At 53.8% G+C, this 10873-nt stretch overlaps 1 protein-coding gene across 1 annotated transcript; it reads right to left on the bottom strand.

The window, feature by feature from the left end:
- Window positions 1-403: 403 nt before the first annotated feature.
- LOC311199198 (C-C motif chemokine 4 homolog) lies at window positions 404-1743 on the bottom strand. Its single transcript, XM_084273265.1, has 3 exons — window positions 1590-1743; window positions 1128-1242; window positions 404-817 (listed from the first exon to the last, which is right to left on the bottom strand). The coding sequence occupies exons 1-3, from the start codon at window positions 1657-1659 to the stop codon at window positions 730-732; spliced, it is 273 nt and encodes a 90-aa protein (XP_084129391.1). The 5' UTR covers window positions 1660-1743; the 3' UTR covers window positions 404-729.
- Window positions 1744-10873: the final 9130 nt, after the last annotated feature.

Genomic DNA, 10873 nt, shown 5'->3' with positions numbered 1-10873 from the left:
GCATTATAGGCAGAGACAAGGAAGGCATTCAGGAACTCTGCCTTCTTAGTTCCCTCTGTCAGAAGAAAACCACGCTCCTCCTCAGAGAGCCAGCACTACCTCTAGTGCTAGTTTTGTCTGCAGTGTGTGTGAAGAAGCCTTTTCTGTTTCTCTTGCCCGCCCTTGCAAGGTTTAACTCCAAGGAGGCCTTAGCGTTCTCTGTCACCTCCCTACATGTGCTGACAACAGTCTTACATTCCTTTCAAACTACCTGAACATAATCAGTGCCCTCTCACACCTGCTCCTTTGGGGATTTGCTCTTCTAATTTTGCATAGGGCAGGTTTGGGCAGATGGAGCTGATGGGGGATTGGACATTTCATAATTGTCATCACAAAGAACTGTAACAGAGGCAAAGGCTGAAAGTTCTTACAAAAATATTTATTTCTCAGTGAATTAAATAGTACATCAAAAATAGGTAAATATGTACACCTTAACCTGAACATGAGTCATCACCTGGAAAATATAGCTATCAATTAATATTCATATTTGCGTCAAGCGGAGTCATTGCACCTGATCCTTTCCCTATAGAACAAAAAACTGCAAAACACAAGCGTCAGTTTCTGGAAGGTGTTCGATTTCCTGGCTGTCTCTCAGTGACTTGTAGCTGTTCCAAGTGAGCTCAGAGCTGGCCATGGCTCACTTGAACTGGGACTTGGGGGATGCAGGGTGGCAGGGTTGGTCCTGGGACCTCAGTTCAGCTCCAGGTCGTTCACATACTCCTGAACCCAATCATGCTCGGGGTTGGCACAGACTTGGCGGCCCTTCCTGGTGACAAACCTGTGGGGAGCAGAGACATTGGCTTTTGGTGGGAGAGCAACATGTGGAGGGGAACCCTGTCCCAAACCCATCCTGTCCCAAGGATCAGCAGAATTTGGGCGTGCAGCACACCATGGCCATGACATTGGCAGTGGTGGAGCAGGACTGGTGCAGTCCCCTGTGTGATGAGCCCATGGAGCATCACCTTGCACCTCCTGTCCCCGTCCCTCCTGTCCCCAGCACCATCCTCCCTCCCTGTCTTTGGAGAAGGGCTCTTCCCCTCTGCATCCCCAGCCAAATGGAGAGCCCACCACTGAAGGAGAGGACTTACACGACGCCCTGCTGGGGACACTGGCTGTTGGTCTCATAGTACTCCACCACGAAGCTGCGGGGCAACTGTCGGGAGGTGTAGCTGAAGCAGCAGGAGATCGGTGGATCGGAGCCAACTGTGAAGGACAGAGACAGTCATCAGCATTGGCAAGGGATGGGGAGCAGGGGCAGGGAGCTGGGGCTGCAGACCCCGTGTCTGGGGAGTGGGGAGGGGATGGAGAAGGCAGAGAATAGCTGGTGTCATTGTTCTTCTTCCTTTGCCTCCTTCTTTTTTGGGATCACCCTGAGCTGGTGCTGATGCAGCCCATGCTGTGAGCTGCGCCCTTCCCATGGCAGGAGAGCCCCAAGGGTGGTCTGAGGCAGGAAGGACCCAGGGGTGGAGGGCCTGGCAGTAGGCACCCTGTGCCAGCAGAGACATCTCTCCTGTCCCCAAGAAGAGAGGAGGGGCAGAGCCCAGACTTACGTGGTGCAGCATCGGTCTGGTAGCAGAAGACAGCGACGAGAATGGCAAGGGCAGCCACAGAGACCTTCATGTTCGCTGAGAAGTGGTGGCTGAAGCTGAAGCAGGCAAGTGGAGCTTGAGAGGCTCTTTTCTCTCTGAGGCTGAGATGGTCCAGCAGGTCCCTTTTTATGGGCTGAGGAGGTCCGTGCGGTGGCTTGCGTAGGCATGATGGAATTTCCCCAGAGAAGAAGATGCTGGTGGTGCAGTCTTGTGGTGGAATGGAGCAGCAACCTCAGTCCCGGAAGGGTGAAGCTTCCCCATCGATTCAAAATCTCTACAGTGACACAGGATATGAGAGAGTCACTGTTGTTATTTTTGGTCTTTCATACATGTCCTTTAGTAAGAAGTTCCCCTGTAGAGGTTCCTGCATTTGTTGATAGTACCCTATTACCTAACATACCCAAGCAGCTTGAAGGTGAGAGCACATCCTTCCCAGAGCTGTGCAAATGGGCTGAAGAGGATGGATGGGATGAGGCTGGTTAGGGAGAAAGGGGCAGATCCACCTGGAGCAAACATGGCCCTTGTCAAGCTGAGCATCCCCTGCTTCCCGGCTAAGTCACAGCCAAGCTGGGCCCCTCTCCATCCTTCCCTTTGCCATGTGGAGAGAGAGGCAACTCACAGGCTCACCCCTCAGTTTAGACCCCATGGCCCCTCCCACATATCTCTGTCCTAAGGAATGTGGTTTGCCAGGGGGTTTGCACCCGATGATTTCTTGAGGTCCCTTCCACCCCTATGATTCTGTGTTATCCTGGGAGGACGAGGAGTGAGGAGCGAGCCTGCCTGCACAGGCAGGCACCCAGCCAGGCCAGCCCTGGGAATCCGGCCATCAGCAGGACGCCAGCTGGACCAGGATCCAGCTCTGATCCAGCGCTGGCTGCCTCGGCTCCTTGTCCTGGCTGCTCAGGGAACAGAGCTGGGAGACGTACACAAGAGCCTGGTTTGCCTCTGAGCTGTCCACTGTGATTGTACCTCAGGAATCCATGGCTCATGGCTCCAGATTATTCAACTAAACAGAATTTTCTTAGTTTAGCTGAGTCAGGATGAGGCATGAGGGACCATCTAACCTGGAAGGTGCTCTGAGAGGGAAAGTGACCACAGGATTGGGGCTGGGGCACCTCAAGGGGGAATTGGTCAGTCAGTGCTTTCGGTCGGTGTGCAGAGTCAGCAGGATGTGCTGTCTGAAGCACTGTGGCAGTTGTTTAGCTAATATACATAGAGGGATATGATAGAGGTTTTTGGCAATTCCCTCCAAAATTCCATGAGAAAGTGCTAAATAAAGCAAATGGCCCAAATAAATTTGGTGACAGCAGAAATGGGGAAATTCTCAGACTTGTCTGAAAGGGGAACCATGAGGAAGCTGGTGAGGCTGGATGGTATCAGTTGTTATTTATAACAGGTTTCACTGCTGAGAAATTAGGATGCACTAGGAAAAGGAAAGCACTTAAAACCCATTAAATCACGAAATGGTTTTGGTTGGAAGGAACCTGAGATCATCTAGACCCAAGCCCCTAGTGTGGGCTGGAACACCCCCCCTAGCCTGGAGTACCCAAAACCCCATCCAACTGTGTCCAGGCCCTTCCTGTCCTGGGAACCCCTGAGCTGGAGGCAGCACTGCAGGGGGGTCTCCTCAGAGCGGAGCAGAGAGGCAGAATCCCCCTTTCCAGACCTGCTGGGCCAGCTGCTGGGGACGCAGCCCAGGACATGAGGGGCTTTCTTGGCTGCCAGTGCACAGTGATGGGTCACGTTGAGCTTCTCACTCCACAACACCCTCAGGTCCTTCTCCTCAGGGCTGCTCTCCATTCTTTCTCCATCCAGCCTGTTGCTGTGCTTGGGATTGCCCTGACCCTTGTCCTTGGGCCTTGTTAAACTGCACACGGTCACACCTTTCCAGCCTGTCCAGGTCCCTCTGGATCACATCCATCCCTTCCCTCCAGCATGTCGACCCACCACACAGGTTGGTGTGGTCATCAAACTTGCTGAGGGTTCATTTGATCCCACTGTCTGTGTCACTAACAAAGGTGTTGCACACTCCGGTTTCAGTACTAATCCCTGTGGAATGTCACTCATCACTGGTCTCCACTTGGACTTTGAGCTGTTGACCACAACTCTTTTGAGTGCAACCATCCAGCAGATTCCTTATGCACCAAGTGGTCCATTGGTCAAATCCATGTCTCTCCAATTCAGAGACAAGGATGTTTTTCAGGACAGTGTCAAATTCTTTGCATAAGTCCATGTAGATGACGTGTGTCACTCTTCCACCGATGCCATACCCCATTGCAGGCTGGCACCAAACTTGTCAGGCACGATTTGCCCTTAGTGAAGCCGTGTTGGCTGTCACCAATCCTCTCCTTACTTCCCATGTGCCTGAGCATAGTTCCCAGGAGGATATGCTCCATGATCTTGCCTTTTGTTTAGGAAGGGGCCCACATGTTTTCTGTCTTCTTTTTACCACTGACATACTTGCAGACATTTTTCCTTGATGTCCCTGGCCAGATTTAATTCTGCCAGGGTTTTACCTTTCCTCCCCTGATCCCTGACTGCTCATACAGTTCCTCCCTATCCCTCCCAAGGTCCTGCCCTTGCCTCCAGCCTCTGTTTGCATTTGAGTTTGCCCAGGAGCATTCTGGCCCAGTTCCCTCTTTGTTGGGATGCATTGCTCCTGAGCTCGGAGGAGGTGATCCTGTAACACGAACCAGATGTCTCGGGTCCCTCTTCCCTCCAGGGCTTTGTCCCGTGGTTCTCTTCCAGGAAAGTCCCTGAAGAGGCCCAAGTCTGCTCTCCTAAGTCCTGGGCAGTGAGTTTACTGTGTGCCCTCCTTGCTGCCCCGAGGATTTTGAGCCCCACCATTCCATGATCACTGCAGCTGAGGCTGCCCTTGAGCTTTACATTCCCACTGGCAACTCCTTGCTGGTGAGAAGGATGTCCAGCATGGCACTTCTTGTTGGCTTCTCTATCTCTGGGAGAAGGAACTTGTCACTGATGTGTTCCAGGAACTTTCTGGGCTGCTCGTGCCTTGCTGTTTCATCCCTCCAACAGATAGCGAAGTGGTTGAGATCCTGATGAGGACCAGGGCTAGTGAACATAAGGCTGCGCCTATCTGTCTACAGAAGGCCTCATCCAGCCAGTCTCCCTTTTGGGGTGGCCTGTAGCAAACCCCCACTATAGTGTCCCCTGTCCCTGTGCTCCCTCTACAATGGACCCATAAGATCTCAGTGGGGTCCTCACCCATCCCCAGGGGAGCTCCATGCCCTTCAGCTGGCGGAGGGTGACACCATCTCATCTCCCCTGCCTGTCCTTCCTAAAGAGCCTGTATTTTTCCATGCAAACACTCCAGTCACAGGAGCCATCCCACCACATCTCCATGATGCAGATAAGATCACAACCCTTCTGGGATGTCCCGAGTTCAGATGCTGTCTCCATGAGAAGCTCCTCTTCCACTTGCAGCAGTCTCCACCCTGCCCTATTAAAAGCTCAGGCACCAGTGGTTTTCCATAAGTGTCACCCCTCACCATTCCGGACATTTTTGGAGAAATGTTGGAATTTTTGAGATGATATCACATCCTGGAACCGTCTCCAGTGGAAACGTGTGTGTGTGGGAGTGCCTGGAGCCAGCTGTGGCCCCTGCACTGGGTGAAGGGGAGAGCACAGCCATCCTGGCTGGTCACTGTGAGCCAGCCTTGGCCACCGCCCTTTGTGTTGCATAAGAGACCCCTCATGTTTCTCAGAAATCATATCACACCAGGACGATTTCCATAGCTGATAAGAAGGGTGTTATCTTGTTAGAGGTTCAGTTTTCCTCTAGCGAATGCAAAAACAACCAAAACCACCACCAAAACCCAAACCACAGGCAAACAGACACCCCCCCCCCCACCCCAGACACCCTGCTGAGGAAGAGTACCGGTCTCGAATAGCTGATGCATCATTTTTGGTGGCCTTTCTTTTGAAAGAAACCAAACCACAGAGGGTTCAGGGTACAGGATTCTGAAGCAAATTAAATTGAAATTTAAAAAGGTCCCTGCTCCACATGTCTCTCCACACTTGGCATGACAGGATAAGAAAGAAAAAAACAGAGAAAATTTGAGTTTTAGCAATTCTTGAGCCTTAGGGAAGCAGCTGTGGGGCTCTGCTGCTGGCTCACCCTGACTGCTGGCTCCAGGGTCTAGGTCACATCTGACCTTCATTCCTCACCCTCAAACCCTGCAAATGCCTGGGAGCACCAGATGAAGTGTGCCTGCTGTATCCTCTCCCTGGAAAACAACCCATCTCCCTGAAATCTTTGGTGAGTCCTCCAGAAAGGGGAAGGAAAACCAGGATGAAAATTCACAGAATCACAGAATTGTAGCAGTTGGAACGTACCTCCAGAGATCATCGAGTCCAACCCCCAGTTCAGAACTCTGCAAGGAGAAAAACCCAAACTGGTTTCTAAATGAACCCACTGGAGCTTGTGCAGTCATCGCAATCGAGTGAAAAGGAAAAGGAGCAAATTCGTGGATCAGTTGTCTCTCCATTAGTGTTCTTGGAGTCCAGCTCTCCAGGGGGGCTGAGTGGGCTGGCAGTGAGCGGCCCACAGAGCACGGGTTAGCTGGCTGCACCCCCGTGGGTGCTCTGGGGATGTTCACGCATCACAACCTTCCCCTGCCCCTACATGGGAAGTCTGACGGGGTATAGGAGGTGTGAGCCTCCCACAGCAAGGTGTGAACTTTCCAGATGCAGTGGGCAAGCATGGAGCCTGCTGGCAGAGCTGGGGTGTTTACTAACCTCACACCTTTTTTTGGGGCTCGCTGCAAGGCAGCAAACCACTTCCCACGTGTGGGGGCTTTGTAGGTTGGGGCTCTTCGTGGGGGCTTTCTGAAGTGTGGGTCCCGCTCCCTGTGATGTTCAGGGTTTTGCCACTCCAGATGGGCTTGTGCCCATGCAAAGGGCCATTGTCTGTCTGTCCCGGCCAGCACCCGCTCTGCCTGGCACCCACGTCCCCTGGGGAATAGGGGAGGGCTCAGGGAGCTCTGGCACTATGGCTGGGGTGTCGCAATCCTGCAGCCTCCCCACACAGCCTCTTGCATCCCTTGGGATCCGTGCAGATGGGTGCTGCCCCAGGAGGGGTTTGCTGGGGGCAGTTTGCAAGGAGGAGGGGAACTGGGTTCAGTCAGGGTTTGCTCCGTGCTGTGAGTAGAGAGACAAGGCTGTGACACCCCCCCTCCCTGTCCCCTGTCCATCTTCCCCCTGCCCCAGCACTGCACCCCTGCCCTAGGTGAAACCGCCAGCATCTCCCAAATGCAAAGCTCACATCTGCATGGGGGCTTATGGGAAAGAGGAGCAAATGTGGAGCAGGAGTGTCCAGGATGGGATAATATCCCTTCATGTGTTCCAGGGTCCTTCTGAGGATGCTATGGTACAGGGGGGAGGCTGGCCAGGCCTCCTATCAGCCTGGAGACAGTCCTCAGCCTCGCCAGGGCGCATCCCTCTGCCCTGGGAGCACCTGATTTGTGCCCTGGGGCTCTTGGCGAGGGCAGGAATGTGGGGGGACTTGAAGGAGTTCCAGAGCATCTGGGAACCCTTGTCACCATCTGGCCTGGTGGGGTTGTGTGTGTGTGTGAAGGTTTAGCACACACTGTAATAACCTTCCTCTTTTAATGATTTTAGCTTTCTTCTCCTACCCTGCCTGCACTCAAACAAGTCCCGTGCCCCAGTCTGTGTGAGGCTTCAGTGATGAAAAATGCCTTGTTTCCAGGAATGGGAAAGGAAGAGCGAGCTTGAGTGAGGTCAGATTATAAATACTTCAACGGCAGGAACAGTGGCAGCAGAGATTTGGCTCTGGGATTTGAAGAGAGAAGTGAAAACAAGTGAATAGAAACAGAAAACAGAAGCTGGCCCTGGAGGCCTCGGAGCCTGACTTGCTCTGGGAGCATCCGGGCAGGAGCTCGGAGCTGGGCCTGCAGCCAGGCTTGCAGCCCAAGGCTGGCAGGGGGTCAGGGGCACAGAGGAAATGCTGAGGTGGGGAGAGGTGCCCTCCTTCTAGGAGGCTTCTCAGAACTCCAGGGGAAACCACACGACAGCTGAGAAAGGGCAGTGTTGTAAGCGCTGATCGGCTCATAACACAACCAGGCGCCTGCAGCAGCCGCAGCTCTCTGCAGACCCTCCACTTCCAGCTCTGTCAGATTCGTTAGCAGGAAACAGCAGCTCCCTTCCTCCCACTGACCATTTCAGGGCTTCCACATGGAGGAGACAGCTTCCTGCTGCCTGTCACACCTCCCACCACCCCTGGGTGCCCTGCACAGCGGGGGGAGCAGCACCACACAGGCCGCCAGCCCCACGGCTCGTCCCTCACAGGCTGCAGAGTGGAGAGGAGCAGCTGTGAAGTTCCCATGAGCGAAGCTGTCTCTGGCAGGTGTTAGCCACGGAGCTCGCTCTCTGCAGACACAACTCTTCTCACCCACAGACACAGCAGCAGCAGCAGCAGCAGCAGCAGCTGGCGTTAGTCGTTTCCCGGAGCACAGGCCAACATGTGAAGCACAGGCACAGAGGAACATCACACAGCCACTGCTGGTTCTGCAGGATTTATTGCCACGGTGAAAAGCCAGAGTTTGGTTTTCCTCAGCAGCAATTCAGCCAAAAGCTGGAGCCACTTCTCGTTCTGCCGTGTGCCTCTGCCCCAAGCTGCTCAGATGTACCTAGGGAATGCAGAGCTGGTCCTGCCAGGGCTTGCTATGTGCCTGGGGAAGCCAAACAGCTCCTACCATCCTGTTTAATGACTCACAGTCTTTGGCTCTGGTAAAAGCAGACCCTTGGCTGCTCCAGTGGTGCCCCTGCCCTGCTGCAGGGTGAGCCTGCAGCCTGCCACAGCCCCAGCACCACTTTGAATCAGGATAAGACCATGCAGGGCAGTAGGAGTGCAAAAAAGGTCCTCCCTTGGGGGGCCCTGTGGAGGGCCAGGTCATCACCCATGTCAGTGCCCTGGAACCTGCTTTCTCTCCCTGCCAGAGAAGAGCTGACCTGTGAAAGGAGGTATCTCCATGCTCTGACTTGCAGCTCCAGGGCAGCTGAGCAGGGGTTTTCTACTTCTGGCGGTGAAAATCCAGGCCCAGGAGCCCACCCCACAGGCCTGAGCATCCCCTCTGCAGTGGAGGGGGGGCTCCAACTGCAGCTGCACCCCAGGCTATGGCAGGACACCGGGAAGCCCCAGGTCACCCCTCTCTCTGCTGCTGTGCCCAGCTCCCCAGGTAGGGGCTGCCCCAAGCCAGTGTCCAGCTGATGCTCAGAATCCTCCTCCATGCCAGGCAGGTTCTCCACCACTCTTTTCTTTCCATTTTTGTCAGAAAATCTGTCTTGGACTCAAGGGATCTCTTGGAGGGAGAAGTTCAGGCTGGCAAAGAATCTCTGGTGTGGCAAACCACCTTTCCCAGTGAAGGCCAGGCCCTGCTCCCCGGGGACTGAGGCTGATGTGGCAAAGGCCTGCAAAGACCCTCCAAGTGATGTGAGATCCTGTCACAGGACCACTCTGTGGGGGCCCGTGGCTGCCGAGGTGACTGTGAGAGTCTGATGCCTCACCAACCAGGTAGCCTGCAACGATGAGATGGCTGGCCAGGGGGTGAGGGCAGGGAGGGGGGGGAGTGGATGTTGTTTTATTTTGATTTTAGGGTAACATTCTCCTGGGCAAAGTGACAAAGTGTGGAGCAGAGAACTGGCTGAATGGCTGGATCCATGACATAAAGCCCAGCTGGAGGCCAGTTGCTGCTGGGCAACACCAGGGCTCGATACTGGGTCTGGTACTGTTTAATACTGTTTGATGACATGGATTTAGGGACTAAGTGCACCCTCAGCAAGTCTGCAGATGACACAAAACCGTGAGCAGTGGCTGACACGTGCTGCCATCCAGGGGGATCTCACCAGGCTGGAGATCTGGGCTAACCAAAACCTCATGAAGTTCATAAAGGAGAAGTGCTCTTTCCTGAGGAGGAACAAGCCCTACCCCTGCCTCCCCACTCCCAGGCACCAGTACACACCGGGGGACAAGCAGCTGGAAAGCAGCTTGGCATAAAAGGACCCCGGGGTCCTGGAGGACACAAAATTGGACTCGATCAGCAATGTGCCCTTGCTGCAAAGAAGGTCAAGAAGCTCCCAGGCTGCATTAGGAGAAGCCTTGACAAGAGGTTGAGGGAGCTGCTCCTTCCCCTCTGCTCATGCTGCCAAGGCCACTGCTGGAGTGCCCGGTCCCATTCTGGGCTCCGCAGTGCAAGAGACAACTGGTCATCCTGGAGAGTCTGATGAAGGGCCACGAGGGTGAATAAGGCTGAGGAGCATCTCTCCTAGGAGGAAAGGCTGAGAGGGCTGGGATTGTTCATCCCACAGCAGACTCGGGGGATCTTGTCAAGGGGTGTGTGTGGGACCAAAGGAGATGAAGACAGACTCTCCCCAGTGGTGGAGAGTGACAGGAAATTCTTTTCAAACCCTAGATAAACTTTATTACTGAACACTGAGCGGGTTGCCCAGAGAGGTTGTGGGGTCTTAACCCTGGAGACAGTAAAAGTCCATCTGAACATGGTCCTGGCCAGCCTTCCCAGTTGACCGTGCTGTGGGCAGGGACTGGACTGGACAATCTCCAGGGATGCCTCCAGCCTCAGTTCCTCTCTGGTCCGTGTTAAGCAAAGCACTGCGGGACAGGCAGGGGCAGAATGCTTTGGGTAGCACAGAGCCTGTGGTCCAGCCACCCCCTCAGCTCCATGTGCAGCAGTTTAGCAGCCTGCAATGAATTCCTCACACATAACAGCACCCATGTACTTCGGATCTTGCCAGGTTTTATTTCCAGAGTTGCAAAATCTCAGGCAAACAGCGTGTCTTTTGCTATCAGATACACAGGGAAAATCCCTCTTGGAGCTGAGAGAAAGAGCTCTCCCTTTGTGGCCAGGCCACTTGGCACACTTCAGTTTCCTTTCGATTTAATGAAATCAAAAATGAGCGCTGAGTCAGAGCTCAACAAACTTGGTTCCAATCTAAACATACCCTGTTCCTTCTGCCTTTTGAAATCCTTTTGTCTTTTTTTTTTTTTTTTCCTCTTTCTAATTCCTTTTGGCTTTATCACTTTCTTGATAAATGATAACTTTCTGTCATCATTCCGGAATTTCCATTTGGACCTTCTCCTGCTGCCTCCACGACTCCTTATTAAAGGGAGCTGAATCCAGCTGCTTCAGTCCGAGCCACATCTTCCTGAGCTTCTGGTCCTGCTCCTGCTGCCCTCACCCAAAGGGAAG

The sequence above is a fragment of the Gallinula chloropus genome (genome assembly GCF_964237585.1).
Source record: "Gallinula chloropus genome assembly, chromosome: 19".
In the NCBI taxonomy this organism is placed as follows: Eukaryota; Metazoa; Chordata; class Aves; order Gruiformes; family Rallidae; genus Gallinula; species Gallinula chloropus.
Note: the sequence above shows the minus strand (reverse complement) of the source record. Positions and strands in the feature narration are given on the sequence as shown.

Excerpts from the sequence above, each read along its gene's own strand:
- LOC311199198 (XM_084273265.1), bottom strand. The coding sequence starts at position 1,659 with ATGAAGGTCTCTGTGGCTGCCCTTGCCATTCTCGTCGCTGTCTTCTGC. Across the intron at positions 1,243-1,589 it reads CCAGACCGATGCTGCACCAC|TTGGCTCCGATCCACCGATC; the intron begins GTAAGTCTGGGC and ends TGTCCTTCACAG. Across the intron at positions 818-1,127 it reads TGTCCCCAGCAGGGCGTCGT|GTTTGTCACCAGGAAGGGCC; the intron begins GTAAGTCCTCTC and ends TGCTCCCCACAG.